The sequence below is a fragment of the Micromys minutus genome (genome assembly GCF_963924665.1).
Source record: "Micromys minutus genome assembly, chromosome: 4".
NCBI lineage: Eukaryota > Metazoa > Chordata > Mammalia > Rodentia > Muridae > Micromys > Micromys minutus.
This window is the reverse complement of record NC_137973.1, coordinates 21,070,480-21,087,895: the sequence shown is the minus strand read 5'-3', so window position 1 is coordinate 21,087,895 and position 17,416 is coordinate 21,070,480. Positions and strand designations below refer to the sequence as shown.

At 46.6% G+C, this 17,416-nt stretch overlaps 1 protein-coding gene across 4 annotated transcripts in view; it reads left to right on the top strand.

The window, feature by feature from the left end:
• Positions 1–182: 182 nt before the first annotated feature.
• TMEM131L (transmembrane 131 like) overlaps positions 183–17,416 on the top strand; it is a 122,787-nt gene continuing 105,553 nt past the window's right edge. For all 4 annotated transcript variants that reach the window (XM_080915620.1, XM_080915622.1, XM_080915621.1 and 1 more), the window contains exons 1-3: positions 183–318; positions 908–978; positions 7,929–7,969. In XM_080915620.1, the coding sequence (XP_080771746.1) occupies positions 195–318; positions 908–978; positions 7,929–7,969 (236 nt within the window). In that variant the 5' untranslated portion in view covers positions 183–194. The remainder of the gene's footprint in view (positions 319–907; positions 979–7,928; positions 7,970–17,416) is intronic.

Here is a 17,416-nt window from a genome sequence, read left to right as displayed (position 1 = left end):
CGCGCTCGGGCGCAAGCGGCGCGCCGGCGCTGAGCAGCAGTCCAACAGCTGCGGGGGCGGAACCAGCGGCGGGGGCGGGGCCGGAGGCGGGGCGGGGCCAGGGCGCGGGGGCGGGTCCGGGGCGCGGCTAGGCGGCCGCGGCGCCAGCAAGCGAGAGAGCGAGATTGCTGCGAGCGAGCGCGGCGAGCACCAGCATGGCGGGGCTCCGGCGCCCGCAGTCCGGCGCCTACCGCCGCACGGCCGCTGCGGTGAACCTTCTGCTGGGCGTCTTCCAGGTCCTGCTGTCCTGCTGCCGTCCAGGAGGGGCTCAGGGACAAGGTCAGCCCGTCATCGGGGCTGGCTGTCCCCGCCGCCCCGCCCCCCCTTTCTTTTAGGGAACTGTTGAAATCTGTGAGGGTTCGCGGAGGAAAGGGACGCGGGCGGCTGGGAAAGGAGGGTTGCTGCAGCTCTGCAACCGCAGCGTCCCCTCGGCGGCTCTAGGCCGGGTCAGGAGCGGGCAGCCGGGAGCTCGGGGACCGCTAGCCGCGCGCGCCCTGGAGCCTTTGTGCGCGGGCCCCTGCGCCCCGGGCGCATCCCCCGCTTTGTGTGGCGCGCGGGTGCCTCGCCGCGCCCGGCTTCCTGCAGCTTTGTTTCCCCGAGCCCCGTGGCTCGGGGGTCGCCGTGCCTGGTGTGGCGGCCTCATCCCCTGGTCGGGACCAAGCTCGCACGCCCTCTCCTTCTGGACCACAGGGTCGCCGGCTGGGCATTGTAGCTACATCCTAGGCTCACCCCTCGGGTGGCCTCCCCTGCGAGGGGAGAAGGAGACTTGTTTGGGGCAGGCGGGTGGCACGAGGGGACGGGCGAGGAAACAGGAAGCGTTTCTTTTCCGTGCATTACAAACGCGGTGTGTTTTTTGGTGTCCGTGCAGCGTTTGAGCCCTTGCCGAACGTGGTGGAGCTGTGGCAGGCAGAAGAAGGGGAACTCCTGCTGCCCACTCAGGTGAGGAGGGCCGGTGACAGACAGGGCGGGTGTGGGCGTGTGAGGGAGGAGAGGCCTGGAGGTTGCCGGCCTTCCCCCAGTGGCACAGGAGCGCTCGGGTCACTTTGCAAGGCAAATAAACGGTCGCGCCGAGCCTGAACACCTGGCAACGGTGGCTCTTCAGTCTCCTCCCGCGCCATGTGACAGGGTGTGAGTCAGGGCCGCCCCAAGTTCAGAAAGGTGGATGCCCAGGCCTCCTCAGCAGGGTGGTGTGCCTCACAGCCTTGCGCCTGGCTAGTGGCGGCTTCCTTGGCTTGTTAGAGGTCCAGGGTGGGCGGAGGACTTGCTTCTGGGGCTACACTGCTCTCTAAGCAGTCGGGTGTGGTGTGGATGGCAATTGGCTGGAGGGTTGAACACAATGGGAATATTGATTTCATAAATGTTAGTGAGCGATACTTGCCATTAGCCTAAGTAGCTTTGGGATGAAGAAGTGACTTTAAAGGAGTATAATCTTGGAATTTCTCCAAGTGTCTTTAATTCCTGTTAGAACACACCCACTTAAGAACCTGAAATTCAGGTTTTTTCAACCCCCCTACGATGATATAATGATTACATGTGGAAAAATAATTGCTAACGTTTTATTGGGAATCTGTAGCATAGAGGGCTTCAGGCTGCAGCGGATGTGGTGCGGCAAAGCTTTTGTCTTGAATTGCATGCTTCGGTTATGCAAGAAGTTCTCATTGACTTGCAAAAGGTACCCACTTAAACAGAATTTGGAAGACATAATTTTGATGACAGTTTTTCCACCAGCAGTGTAGTTAGAGACCCAAGATGCATTTGGGGGTGTGTGTTTGGAATGATAAGAGAACTTTAGCTTGCCTTGTTTGTTACTTTCCCTGTGGGTGGCAACATTGAAATACAGTGTTGAACTCTAACTTCTCTGCAGTCTCCAGGTTTACCTTCTCCCTCTCACTGAAGCGTCAACAGTGCTGGCTTGCAGATATTTGGAATATTCATTTTGACAGGCAGAGGTGATTTTTTTTTTTTTTTTTTAAGGAGACACTTTCCCAGATCTTTCCAGAAGGCCAGCAGACTCCAGGAGACCCCACTCTTTGAGATTAAGCCCCACCCACTAGCAAGTAGTCTGTCTTTCTTCTAAAAGTGTATTCCCAATGGATCTTTAACCCTTGATTCTAAATAATACATCTGTTTTGAAAAGAGAGGAAACAAAAACCCAAACCGAACCAACCAACAAAGGTCTCAAAGCCGAAATCAGTTGTAACTTTAACTGAGACCCTACACTTAGCACTTGGTGTGTTTACTTTAAATAGATTTGTGAACATCAGTTGCTTAATAGTGGCATGAGTGACCTTTGACGCAGAGAATTCTTCATTGTGGGGGGCTACCCTGTGCACTGTAGTATACTGAATATCATTCCTGGTCTTTGCCCCTCAAATACCAGTGACACTCTTCATCCTGGGTGTTTGTTATTGTTTTAGAGTGAGGTCTTGCAATGTTGCCTCAGATGCCTCCCCTCAAGCATGCATCCTTCTGTTTCATCCCTGAGGTAGTTGGAGCTACAGGAATGTATGTCTTCCATTGGACCTGGCTCCAACCACCAGTTTTACCAAATGAGAGTGTCTCTGAGTAGCCCAGGAAGCAGAATCACCAGGTCAAAATGTACTGTTGTGCCTTTGCCTTTGGGCTCAACTGAAACCTCTATGTCTCAACAGGGTAGTGATGGAGGCCAACCCAGACAGGAAAAGAAATGGACAGCATTTGTTTCTGCATGTGTGGAATACATATTGTCTGTGCTCAGGAATATGGTGATATTAATTACGTCAGTTATAGGCTCAAAAGTTACTTTATGAAATGTCCAGTTTCTGGCTTGATTTTACTTACTGCGTAGGTAGTACAGTTTGTTCTGATAAATACTCACCACAGAGGGTGGAGTGAAAGTGAAACTAGTATTCACAATAATTTCCTGCATATATCATGTCTGTCTATGTGCCCTTTAGATACTGTACCACTGTGCACACGCTGCCTGGGCAGGGAGGAGGGATGTGTGTATCTTAGATACAGAGCGTTCTAAACAAGGGCATTTGGAAGGAGTTCTTTTTAAAGAACTTAGAATTATTCTCAAAAGATTTTCTTGTGTATGTCACAAAGTCACAAAGTCTGGATAATATTTGTAGGTGTCATGTAAATCTTACACCTTCCATTCAGGAAGACTAGAAAATGACTTTGGGACCTAAAAGTTGGAAATGAGAGGTACCTTTATCTCAGTGAGAGGTAAAAGTGGGATGTCGAGATGTTGTATTTAATGAACAATAGATTTGCCCAATATTGGTTATTTGTACAGCTACTTACTTGGAATTATTCTTTATAACTGAGGGAACTCTCAGTGATTAAGAACTTGTTATTCATCGTTCATGAAATAAAATGAAGTTTGTTAGTGGTAGTGCATGCCTTTAATCTCTAGCACTTGGGAGGCAGAGCCAGGTGGATCTCTTGAGTTCCAGGCTAGCCTGATCTACCTAGCAAGTTCCAAGACATCCGGAGCTACACAAAGAAACCCTGTATTGAAAAACCAAAAGGGAAGAAAGAAAAAAAAAAAAAAACTGAACTGACTTGTTACAAGCTGCCGGACCATCTTGTCTTTCAGTGTCTAGGTATGGGTCCTAATGTGTCCCACATAGCCTGTTAAATCACCCCTTTTTTGTTTGTTTGTTTCTAGAGATTGAACCCAGGACCTTGCATGTGCTAAGCACATGTTCCAGTCACTGGGCTTTATCTGGACCCATCATACCTCTTTCTTGTTACCAATCTTCTCACCGGCAGAGTGGGGTATTTGTCATACTAATTTCAGAGGACCTACAGGGAGCTTGTCATCTTGGTTTTTACGCTAACTCATAAGCTCGGTCATGAATAACATAAACACTTTCCCTTGCTGAAGGGGCTGTACCAGGGTAGATAACTCAGTATGATGGGCTCTGCGGTTAAGCTGATATTGAAGTTTTTCGTGTATGTGTGTGTCTCCTAAGGATGGGCCTCAGAGCCTTGTGCTTGCAACTGGTAGCAATGAATTATATCCCTCAGCTCTATTTATGTATTTTTTGTTATATAGTGGCTGCTTAGGAAATTATTTGGTATAGTAATACAAAAAATTATTTATCAGTCATAATGAGAGGAAAGAAAAACCCATTGGGCATTATTGTTAGAGTTACAAGCTCCACCCCCATTCCCATTAGCCAGCACCCTGAATCCAAAGTGGTGGTGGTACAGAAACCACACAGGCCTTTTCCTGAGCTGTTTAGTGGTAGCTGCCCTTGTGTAAGATAACAAGCTTGGTGCCCCTTGCTGATCCCTGTATATAGAAAGGGTGCTGTTCCCTTTACCTGCCTTTGGGGTCTCCAGCAGTCTGACTTTGTCTCTTTCTCATGCCAGTCCTCTGGGAATCTCTCCCTTTAGGCCTGCCGAGTCCAGTGTGTTGTCTGTGGTGAACCATGGTTGTTGCCTCTGGCAGGCAGGCACCTCCTGGCTGGGTGCTTTCTGAGTCTTAGATTGCTATGCTGTGGTCATCATCTCCTTTCTGAATTTCTTGTAGTGTTTTGATAACCATGTGTGCCTTGTCTCTACTGAGGTTTGAGGGCTCTGCTGCGGCCACAATATTCCCTATGTAGTTGGCATTTAATAGTCACCCATGATGCCTTTGGAGGAGAGGAGGCTGTCATATCTGGCCCACTGTTTTATCGATGAAGTTACTCAAGTCCTAAAGATGGCAGATGGAATGCCTGAGTGTCCACTGTTCTGTTATTGTGAGAACCACATTTGGGGCAGTCCCAGTCTGCTTGGACTCACGATTGCCCAAGAGCGGAGATGGAGGTGCTGGGCCTGGCATGGGGCCTTGGTGGGATGGGTGGGCCAGCCCGGCTCGGGGTTCTCTCACCAAGCATTGGCATAGCACAGCTGAACATTCCGGACTTAGGGATAAAGAAGAAAGCATTGTCTTTAAAGATACCGTGTCTTGTTGGTTTCCTCCACTTTAAGTCTGAGGGTATGGACGATAGAAATCGGCAGAAAGTTAAACCGGAATGGTAACATGAACATGTGCTTGTTTGTTTGTTTGTTTGTTTGTTTGTTTGTTTTTGGTCCTAGGTACAGTGTTATGTAATACCTGCAACTCTGGTCAGTGAACCATTAACTAATATTTGGAAAGCTTTCTGTCATAGAGGTTTATTTTTGGCTTAATCTCCTTTTGTCAATATTGAGACATAATGACTAACCTGGGGTTGAGATCTGTCAGCATCGTTTAAGTGCTGTGTGGTCTTCACTCTTATCCACACCTATAGAGTGTGAAGTCTGTTGTGGTGTTCTGTCCCTGAAGACATGAGGTAAGCTGCAGGTCTGCAGGTAAAGAAGTGGCCTGCTGCAGTAGGAAACAAGAAACTGGGATGGGTTTAGCTCCCGGGCAGGCACTTTTGGCCCTGATAGTATGTTTCAGTACTGTCTGAGAGCATTTTGGTGGTAGTAAAGAGTCTATGTTAGAAGGTAGTAACTTCATGTTCTGTTTTGATCCAGAGAAAGTTGCTTATAGAAAGCCAGAGAGCCTTTAGAACCTCAGAGACAGCTGGCCAAGCTGTTTCAGGTGCAGATGGTGTTTACAGTAAACCAAAACACCTGCCCCAGGGAACCCTCCCTGCCCTTGAAAGCAGCTGGGGACTCTGGTAGCCAGTGCAAGGGCCCTGGGGCATGGGGTGGGTAGGAGGAATTGGACAGGATTTGGCCTTGTTCTTTGAGAGTTTGGTTTTGTTAAGCTGATGAAGCTGGTAGTGCCTGGGTCAGCCTTCAAGTTAAACTGAGGGGGGGGGGGTCACTTAAGGCCTAAGGCCAGAAGGGGCCCCACCCTGAGTATTACTAGGTAGACGTGTAGTTCACTTTCTACTGAGGTATTTTCAATGGCAACCGGAGCTTGCTGGTCAGGTGGGGAGAGTATGGGTGTGTCGGGGCCAGTGCTGAAAGTGTTTGGAGGATATCTCATGGACATTGCAGAGCTCTTGGAGCATTTTCTGTTCTGTGAGACAGGGTCCCGCTGTTGGCCCAGGCTGGTCTGGAAACTCTCCAACCTCTGGTGGGTCATCCTCAAGCTCCGTAGAGTACTGAGCAGGGAGGGGTATGGAAACCGGGCATATGCTGGGGGTGAGGAGTGACAAGGAGGCAGATTGGCATTGCGTTGATGCTGGCAGGAAGCAGTAGCACAGCACAGCACAGCACAGCACAGCACAGCACAGCACAGCACAGCACAGCACAGCACAGCACAGCATAGCGGAAAGCCCTGGATGGTCTGGCAGGGCAGGCCTGGGGTAACGCTGATGGGCCAGTGGCAGACTGGAGCAGAGCGAACAGATCTAAGTTTCCTGTTGGAGGGTTTACCTAGGGATCAAGCATTGTGGTGGTGCACATAAGCAAAAGTGGGGGCTAGCCTGACAGGCACCAGAAGCTTCTCTGCACTTCTGACACCTGTGTTCACTGGGGAGTGGAGCTTGAGACAGTGTTAGGTCTTTGGAAGTAGGACCAACTTGCAAGCAATGCTGCGCCTGCAGAGTTGCTAGGCTTGGTGTAGTGCAAAGCTTGCCTTCGGGGCTTGAGACTTGCTCTTGGTGAAAGATGGGCATTGGTGGAATGTCTGCCCTGTGATTGAGAGAAAGGGTGACAGAAGCAGACATGGCCTTGTAGTTCCAGTGTGGGTTAACGTGCTGCAGTGTTTGTGTAAGAAGTTTAGTTACTTTTATTTATGGATCTATACGGTTGCCTGGTGTGGGTGCTGGGAATTATTAAACTCTAGGTCCTCTGGAAGAGCAGTTATGGCTCTTAACCACTGAGCCATCTCTCTAGACCCTGACATGCTGGAATTGTAGTGCAGAGGACCCTGGGAAGAGGCCGGAGGGGTCAGCTGCACCAGGAGTAGAGCGGCCAGCTTTGAGAAGCTGGTGAGTCAGGCGCCTGGAAAGTTCAAGGAAGGGTAATGCCACCGGGAGGCATTACCTGGTCTGGCCACTGTAGGTGCTTAGCTGGCCTTGGCTTTGTTCTGTGTCTACCCTGTTGATGTTTTAGTTGCCTTTTCCTCCTGACAAACATGGAAGAGCTTTTGAGGATGGTGTTCACTTAATTTACAAAATTAGCAGCCCTTTTATTGATGTCAAAGTATAACACACATTCATTAATAGAATTCTGAGCCAAACAATGTCCTGTCTTTTTTTTTTTTAATTAAATTACTACTTATTTACTTATTTTTTGGGGGACAGGGTCTAACTGTGCAGCCTTGCTAGCCTCAAATTCACTTTGCATACCATTCTGGCCTTAAACTGCACCAGCATATGCCTCTCGTACATGTGACTTATGCTACTGTGTCCAGATAAACGATACGTTTTCTGCTCTTGGGTATTGTAGTGTCCAACTATATCTTATATGATCCAATTAAAAATGTTTAACAAAGGCTCTTGATACGATGTCTCACTTGTTTTGAAATTATGTTTAGGCTATTTTTAAGCCAGAAGGTTATTATTTACTTAACATGGGTGTCTGAGAGACCACTTCTCGGTTGATAGATTTCTATTGCCATTAAAACATCCTTTCAAACAAAGGATTTCATTTTTACTTGTGTCTGTGTGTCTGTATGTGAGTATGTATATGTGTGTGTGGTACCCATCGGAAACCGGGAGTGAGCATTTCAACCCCAGGAGATGGAGTTGCAGGTGCATGTGAGTTGCCTGTGGGTGCTGGAAGCAAACTTGGGCCCTCTGGAAGAGCAGTAAGCACTTGTACCACCGAGGCAGCCCCCAGTGCGGCAGCGTTGTAAACCTCTGTCGACGGGGGTCAGTCTCTTGTAGGCGTTCAGTGCAGCTCATCACCCCACGTTTGGTGATTATGTTTCTTTGGAACGGCTGTTAATGGATGTTCTCTTACCACAGGGTGATTCTGAAGAGGATATGGAGGAATCTCAAGAACAGAGGTAAGGAGAGCAAGAACAGGTCATCGTGGGCCAGACATGAAGTCTCCATATGTGTCTGGCTATGTGCTTAATATAGTCTCTAATGTTCCTTTCTCTTTGACTTCTGTGTAGTCTACATTCTTTAGTTAACCCGATTTTGCTTTAAAATGATACCGAAAACTGTTGGCAGTATTTCCTTGTTTACTGCACTCCAGCCTTGCTTTTCCCATGGTGTACTTAGGCCTTCCCCCTTGTTCAGAAATGTCTGTTGAGGTCACACTCTGTGCCCAGGGATGAATATGGCACACCAAACACCCGTGTATTGCCTTGTGTGTAGTGTGGCAGTCAGTTATAAGTTTGCTGGATTAGTAGCCTGCTGATGGTGGTACACACCTTTAATCCTAACACCAGGGAGACAGACACAGGATGATCTCTTGCATTTGAGGCCAGCCTGGAATCAACTACAGAGCTAGTTCCAGGACAGCCAGGGCTACATAGAAAACCCTGTCTCAAAACAACAACAACCCCCCAAAGCAAAAAAAAAAAAAAAAAAAAAAACTAAATTAAGTTCTTTTTCCTGCCAGTTTATTTTGTTTTTAATTTTTATTTATTAATTTAGTTTGAGTTTGGTGTATTGCTGGAGATCAAACCATGAACCTTGTGCATGCTGAGCACACCTTAATTAGAAATAGAGTTTTTTTCCTCCTATGTTTGGAGGCATGGTCTCATGTAGCCTGGGCAGTCTAGAACTTGCTCTGTAGCTGGCCTTGAACTTCAGAAGTCTCTGCATTCTGGGTGCTGGGGTCAGACATGTACACTGTCACACACAGTTTAGGCAGTTTCTTTCTGCCAGTTTCCTTTTTCAAATCACATTCTTTTACTGGGTGTGTGAGACAAACAGACAGACAGACAGACAGACAGACAGCATGTGTCCAGGCACCATGGCATGTATGTAGAGACTAGAGAACAACATGGGAGAGTGGGGTTCCCTTCCACCATCGTGTGGGCCCTGGGGACAGAACTCTGGTTGCTGTGAGTAAAAGTGACAGTTTTTACCTGCTGAGCAAGCCCCTTTGTCAGTTTTCTATCAACTTAAAGGTAACAGGTGACACGTGTATATGTATGTGTGCATACATATATGTATGTGTGCATACATAATACATATATTTTCTGTATATTTACTTATAAAGAGTGAACTAAAGCTTCAGTAAATAGTGTCACCTTTTTTGCTCGCATTTTACTCCATTTTCTTTTCTTTTTTTTCTTTTTTCCCTTCTTCCCATGAATGAGTCATTTATTCACATTGAGATATTTTAGAATACAGAGAGGTCAAATCCGTCTTCTCTTTCATTAAAAAAAAAAAAATGTTTGCTGCCTCCTAGCATTTGAGAGCCAGAGGCAAGCCAGTCTCTGTGAGTTCAAGGCCAGTCAGAGCTACCTAGAGAGAGGACTCTTGTCTTAAAACAATGCAAAAACAAACCCAGAAAGAATGGTTGCTACAAACCCTTCTTTGTGGTGAGTTTTTTGAGCTATAATTCACATACCATATTGTTTACTTGAGTTTTATCCTGTTCCAGTTGTACAAACATCACAGATTAGAACTTCTCTGTTCCCTCAGAAACACCTTCCCCTTCCATGTAAGCCTTCTGCCTCAGCAGCCACGGTTTGCTGTTGGATCAGCCTGTGTACTTAATGCTGCTGGTGGAAGTCATTCAAGGATTTTGCTGTTATTTTGTCTCCAGCAGCTTTGGTTTTAACCTGGTTTCTGACTCTTTTCTTTTTCTTTCTCCCTTTTGTTTGTTTGGCTTTTATGGATTGAGATTGTTCCCAGCATGTGATGATTATATTATGGCATAGATGGAAGGCTCCTTTTAGAGAGACTTCTTTGTGTCCATTTCTAGGAATGCAGATTCTGAAGTTGTAAGAATTACCTCAGTGCAGTGTTATGTGATGGGTAGATTAGTCACCGCCCCTTGTATGAACTGCTCATTGACGAGCTATTGCAAAGTTGTCATTGTTCAGTTGGTTTTTAAAACTTCCTCACACCAGTTTAATATCTTGTGACTTTAAAAATAAATGTTTGAGTTGGACATGGTAGCATTTGCCTATAACCCGAGCACTTGGGAGATAGAAACGGGAGGATCAGGGGTTCAAGGGCATCCTGGCTACATTCTCAGTGTGAGACTCTCCTGAACTACATAGGACCACATCTTATATAACCAAAGCTGGAAACTCAAATGCACCCGACTTGCTTTAGCATAGATGAAGATATGTAAGAAAGGCACAGAGACACAGAGCAGGGGCTTGCATAATTGTCACCCAGGATGCCTTGTTGCCTCTACTAACATTTTCTGGTACTCTGGTGCATTTATCACTGTGACCTGTTGCCACTGCTAACAGTTTCTAGTACTCTGGTGCATTTATCACTGTGAAGCCAACACCCATCTCTTACTGTGACCCAAGATCTGGACTTTGTTTGGATGTCATTAGTAGCCTGAGACTACTTTGCAAGTATCCTTTGCAAGGCTGTTATCTGCAGCCTGTCTGAGTTCTTGGTGGGAATTCAGCTGGTCTCTGTTGCTTAGCCACTTACTCCAGTGCACGAATATTTATACTTTAATATTTTAATCCAGCACATTCCAAGGTTCCTCACCTGCTAAAGGGCCCCTGCTTTCCAGTATGATTTTGGACTCCTGGGCTTTAGGTTCCAGGATCCCATGTGAAGTTTTAGATGCCGTGTCTTTCTGGGCATAGTTGATTCTCAGTTTGTCAGAGCTTCTTCAGTTCTGACGACCTTTTGAGGGAGTTAGGTGTTTTGAATAATGTCCTTGAATTTCAGTCTATCTGCTAATTTTTCTCATGGTTGACTTGTCTGGGTTTCAGGAGGAAGGCCACAAAGACAAAAACTGTCACGCTTCCCTGTCACATCTAGGGAGGGGAATATGGCAATGTCATCTTTTCCTTTGATTCTGCCTTGGTCTTGCTGTCTGTCAGGGCTCCTTGCTGTGAGCTCTCCTCGCTGCCTCTTTTCATTTTATGTCCTGTGAGGCAAATTTATTGCATAGAATTACGATAAGTCATAGTAAGTCATTTGGAATTCTTTCTGTGTAGATTTGCCTCTTCTTCATCTGTCTAGTAATTCATGTGAGTATTCACACTGTCTGGGGCACAGCTCAACATTTGGGCTCCCTTCTGTTTTAATGCCATTCATTGATAGACTTAATTACGAAGTTGTTAGTATCTCTTTATACCTTTCTATAACCTTTTAAAAAATAATTTAATGAACTGTACCACAGTACCAACTTTTAATGATAGACTTGAAGTCAGTTGAGCTGCCTGCTATCAGTTCAACGAAAGCGTGTTTCCGCTTTGATGTCCTAGAGCAGCTACAGCACAACAGCTTGAGACTAGAGAAATAATCTTGACCGTAAAACAGTCTGCATTATGAGAAAGGATGGTTGGTACCGCCATGGATCATTAGAGACACACCTCCAAGGCTGCCGGAGGTGGGACCTAATCAGGACAGGGCTGGTTCTGGGCCATGAGACCTCCAGAGTGGCCTGCCTATTACCTCACACTCCAGCTGAGGAAGCTGTCAGTGTAATTGGCTTTGGTGACGATTGTGTTATCTTGACTTCATCTTCTGTGGACGATCTGTAATTGTATTTGGTGGCGAGCCAGGAAAGCACTATTGAAAATGGTCTTCCTTCTCTCTTCCCCATCCCTCCTTTTCCCCTGGGTGTTCTCACGTATCAGCAGCAATCTCCTTTGCCAAGAAAGAAAGGTTGCTTTGGGAGGTTCGTGATGAGAGTGTGTGAATCAGAGCAAGTCCAGCCCTTACTTGAGTGAAGGCATGCTGGGAAGAGGGGCTGGCTCCCTAAGTACACAGCTCTTTGATAAGCCCTTTTGGAGCATAGTAGTATGAGATAGGATCTGAAACGTTTAAGAATTGCTAAGGAATGAATAATGTTATTTTAGCTTTAAAAAGAATTACAGGAATCACAAACCCTGCCTGGCTAGGGACAGCGTGTGCGGAAGGGTCTTTGTTGGTGATAATTTGTACCACGCTGAGGCGTGATCCCAGCCTGCACTCTTATACAGCTATATAAACGAGCTGTATGCCGAGTCCCTTTGGCTTCCAGAATGTATTCTTATCTGCCTAGGATCAGCAGCAGAACTTGTTGCTGAAGAAATTTAAAGCCAGTCAGTTAAAAGCAGATTCTGGGAGCTGGAAAACCACAAGAGTCCTGGTGACCTCTCAGCAGCTGAGGAGTCCGTTTGTTGGCAGAAGCAACTGGATCTTGAGGGAAGTTTCCATTGAGTCTGGAGGAGATCACTCAGCCCCAAGCCCTGCTGGGAAGAGAGCTGCTTTTCACAAAGCTCTGCTGACCTCCAGAAAGCCGAATGAAAGTTCATCTTTAGATAGGGTCTCACTTGTCACCTGGGGTTCCATCGTGGGTATTCCTTTCATCCTGCTTTGACCTCTTAAGTGGCCTTTCCTGTCCTTTTGCAGTTAGTTCTTCTCTATGAGAGAAGACAATTTCCAATCTCTCTTGTTCCCCTTCCAACCTTATTACTAAGGTGCATCCTAGTCACTTAACCTTTATCTTATTCTGATGTGTGTGTGTGTGTAAAACAAATTGCACCTTCTGCTTAGAAGTCTCAGTGTCCACTGATAGCTTTCTGTTGTCTCCTGGGCTCTTCCTTGGGCTCTTCCTCCAGCTTCAAGCCCTGGGTGAAAAGAGCAAGCACACTGGTCTAATACTAATGTTGCATGCTATATACAGCAAGGTCCAGGGGGAGGGAGGGTGGGAGGGGAGGAGGGGAGGAAGGTCCCTTTGTATCTTTCATACCCTCTCAGGACCTTGGATATGTGGCTGAACTTCAGAGTCCTCTGCCTCTCTTCTGCCAGGTCTTCATATTCCCATCTCACTATTGAATCCTTCCTTTTTGGGGCCACATTGCTGACTCCCAAGTGTGGCACAGGCACAGAAGGTCATTTGTGGTTGAGGGTCTTTCCCCATGTTCTCATTTCCCTTCAGCCACATGGCAGTGTCCTCTCTGCCTTTTCCTTCCTCTCTCCCTTCACTTCAGTGGCTTCCTCCCTGAGCTGTGCTGTGCATAGCCCTTGACATTCCTGTTAACACAAGCTCCTTGTGGAAATTGCCTTCTGTGGTGCCTAAGGGCCAACCTAGTACTACTTCTGTGGATTCCTCAGTTCCAGACTCAATAACTCGAAAAGCTGCTGGGTACTGTACGGTAAGATCATGCTTTTGAACATTTAACTCTTTTGCTTGTGTTTAACCTGTTCTTCATAAAAGACCGAAGTCAGTCTGGTTAAACTGCAGCTTTAGCACCAGCGTTAAGAGGTTGTGGCTTCAAATCGAACTACAGCGATTGTCAAATGTTTCAGGAAACTATTCGTCAATCACTCTGTCAATGTGAATAGTTCCTTGGTGCAAAGTGAATGAATTTTGACATGGTCTTCACGGCTTTAACATGAGGATTTTCTTTGTAATCAGCCTTGTAATTTATGTTTTCTTAGTAGAATATAGAGTTAACAGGCTTCATGGTATATATCAATGCTGTTCTCTAACCACAAAAACCTTTAAAAATATTTCTAAAATTTATGTTGTGAAAATTTAAACAAAATTTTAGTCATTTATATAGTTATTATCTTTAATTGAAACTAAAAAAATATCAACTGGAACCAGCATCCTTTCACTTGCTGTTTCCAGCTATTTAAATACATCTTTCTACAGACTGTTGCAGTGGCTAGTTTTGTTTTGTGTGCGTTTTGTGTGCATTTGTGAGTTTATGCTGAATATTTGAACCTTCAGTAGTGCCATATCAAATAATTTCTTAATTGTGCAAGAATTGTTTATTGTTAATTTGTAATAAAAATTGGCAAGACACTTTATTAATGTCAGTGACCCCTGAAGGAGCAAGTGGAATGGCAGCAGGGGAGGCTGGCTTTGTATGAAAGTGGTGAGTGGGCGGGTCCAGTGGGAGCCCTGCTCCCCCCCCCCCCCCCCCCCCAGCCTCCTCCAGAGCAGTGATTTAGTTCCAGACTAAAAGGCACTCTGCTTGCAGCTCTGTGGCTGGCTGATTATTTATCAGCTGCAGAATCACTTCATGGAGCCCATTTAGTAGATGAGTATTCTGCAAAGAGAGCCAGGCAGAGGCACAGCCCAGGCAGACCAGCCCTGGTTGAAGCCTACATAGGAAAGACTGAGGAGTGAACTGAGGCAAAAGCTAGGGTTCAACTGTGAGGAAGAGAGACACGGGGTACTGTTCAGCTTTGGGAACCCAAATTTCAGTGTCTTTGGAAAAGCACTGCTCTAGAGAGGACTGAACTGATGGACGATTTGGTGGTGTAGGTTACTGTTAGGCGGTGAGTGCGGTGATTTGAATTGCACTACATCTTGTTCCAGAGGGTCTCAGTGATGTCGCAGCAGCGGCATTGACTAATTCTGCAAAGGTGTCTGGGGGTTCTTGTTGCTTAAGATAGTAGCACAGCTTGGGATTTTGATACTTAAAATAATTTCCCAAGGCAGTGTTCTCTGTCTGGGAACACCAACATTAAGATAATGGGCTCTCCTGGGAGCTCGTTACTCTTTTAAATGAGTTGTCATCAAATTATTAGTTTGCTGGTAGGAGTTTTGTACATGCAAAATCCGACTCTAGCAGTAGTGTCTAGCCACCCCACCCCCAACACACGCCATAGGAAACGAACGTTGTCACAGATGATTACTGTGGCAGTCTAGACGGCATTTCACAGTTGCTGTAGTTAAGAGCTCTGGCTGCTCCTCCAGAGGACCGAGTTTGATTCCCAGCACCCATACGGTGGCTTATAATCATCTTTAACTCCATTTCCAGTGGACCTCTAGCCTCTGCAGATACCAGGCACACACTGTGCACAGACATGTGTACACAAAACACCTGTATGAGATAACACTCTTAACTCTGTGTTCAGGAAGCAGGTCTGCCCACCGTTGCATTTGTGGGTTGTCGGTGGAGTGTGGCTGGAGTGAAAGCTCTGCCGTCATGTGTGGTCTCCAGGCCGGCACATGCAGTGTGCGTGGTAGATAACAGTGCCATTCCTCCCACACATCAATTCAATGGAGAAAGTCAGCCTGCATAGCCAGATGGATATGTGGTAATATTCTTATTTTATAGATGAGGAAAGTTGTTCATAACCATAAAATAAGGTTACAGATCTATGGAATCAGAGAACAGACATATTACCTAAGTGCCCTCTTTCTGAGTATACCCTACTGTTGAATGCAAAGGAAAAGAGGTTGGAAACCATTTTCCCTCTTGGATATACTGACAGTGTGCTCCTGTAAGACAAGCTGTGTCCAGGATCGAGTTGTGGAAGCAGTTCAGTTCTTTACATAGTTCCTTGTACAACCCCAGCAAAATGTGAGCCTGGCTCTTCAGATTATCTCAGAGTTGGATCTTTTCTTTTAACATGTGTCAGATTTTTAATTTTACACTCTTGCTAAATTTTAACCCTCCATGAATGTTCTGCTGTGTCCTCGAAATAATCTGGGAAATTTAAATGGCTTAGTAGTACACTGAGACTCTGCAAACCACCATGGTGTGAGTGAGCAAATGAGTTGTCCTGCTGGCTTGCTTTTTGGCTTTGTGATTATTTTCAACAGTAAGGAACAGAAAACTCTGACTCAACCAGCTCTAAGAATGAAGAAGAAAACATCTTGTCACCTAACCAGCCGCCAGGGATGGGGTGGCCCTGGTGTGGTTCACTCAGCTGGATTCTTTCTATCTGCTTGTTTTGTTGTGCTCAGTGGGTTCACATTTGCAGGCCTCGTCCAGAAGTGCCGGTTAATAGAGCCCATCCGGTGCCTGTTTCTCAGAAGCATTCCTACTCGATCTTCCTTGCACACCTGATGGATCTTCGCCCATCATGACCCCTTACTAATCTAGGGAGTGGGGAAACTGAATGATTTATCTCAAAGCTGGGTTTAGTCACAAGGGGGTTACGGTCACCACCACAGCCAGGGCTCTGCCCAAGTGAGAGCAGGGGCAGGACAGTGAGAAACCAGCAGCATCACGGCCTTACAAAGGAAGGACTGGGGCCAAGTGTGGAGCAAGCCACCCAAGGCAGTGCTTCTTGAGGGTAGACCTTCCTGCAGACTCAGCTTTACCTGGGAACTGGTCAGACAGCTGAGTTCTCAGACCCCACCCAGATCTACTGAGTCAGAAGCTCCAGGGGAGAGGCCCAGCTGTCTGTGCTAAGGAGCCCTCTGGGTGATTCTGATGCAGGCTTCAGCTTGAAGACTGTTGGTCCAGGGTGAGACATCTGAGGGATCACATTTCAAAATTACTTTTGTTGGTGGTTAGATAATGAGAAGCAGAGGTGAGCTCGTGGGGTCAAAGAGTAAGTAGACATTGGGAGATAGAGGATGTTACTTAGTTTTGCCTGTCATCAGTGGCTGGCTCAGGGTTTTAGCAGACCAAGCGTGCCTTCATATTCTCTTCATATGGTATCCAGTTGTGCCAGTGCGAGCTTCGGCATACTGGTGAACAGGTGGCTTCCAGCTCATTACCGAGAACCTCTCTCAAGCAGTCTGTGTGTTACAAAAGAAGTGTGTCTGGCAGAAAACATTGGCCCGATAACAAAAAAAAAAGGCTCAGTTACTGAGTGGGAGTGGCCACTCAGAATATAGGGCTGTGTGTGTAAAAGGATGTTTGAAGTATTCTAAGAACTCTAAGAAACTGGGGTGGGTCAAATCAATACAGGAACCATTCACAATAAAGGGGACTTCCGTATTCCCCTTTCTGTGTCTCCCTCTTCCCCCAGCCCCACCCAATGAATGACTCAGGATGTCAGGAACTTGGATGGTACTGGGGCAGGCTGGGGCCCAGAGGAGGCAGCTGGGAGTTGTAGAGAAGGGACAAGGCTTATCACGTGTAGTTATGTGGGAGAGGGGACTCGGCAACTAAACCACAGACTGGGAATTCCCTGAGGTCCTTCTGTGCTACTGTGGAAACATTTGCCAGCTGAGGAGGTTGGATAGTGTAGGATAGGAAGAAAGGGAACCAAGTTCAAGTGTGCTGTGTTAATTTTCTAGGGCCCGTGTAACAAAGTACCACAAACTGGTGCTTAGAAAAATACAAATGTATTCCATCCAGAACTGGAGATCAGAGTCGGTCTGAGTGTCAACGGGGTGCTGTTCCTTCAGAAACCTGTAGGGGTCCTTCTTTGCATTATTATGCTTATGAGCCCTCTCTTCCACTCGATTTCTCTTCTGCTCCCCGTACCCCCTCACCCCAAGACCTCCCATACCCCAGAGCTCGCAGGAAGTAATTGTTTGGACCCAGCTTGTGCTCCGTCACAGCCAGGTTGTACAGCTCCAGTTCAGCTGCATAGGCTTTGAGCATTTGCTTGGTGAAAAGTGAATGGATCTTCTTTCCGTTATGCAAAGAAAATGACAACACGTT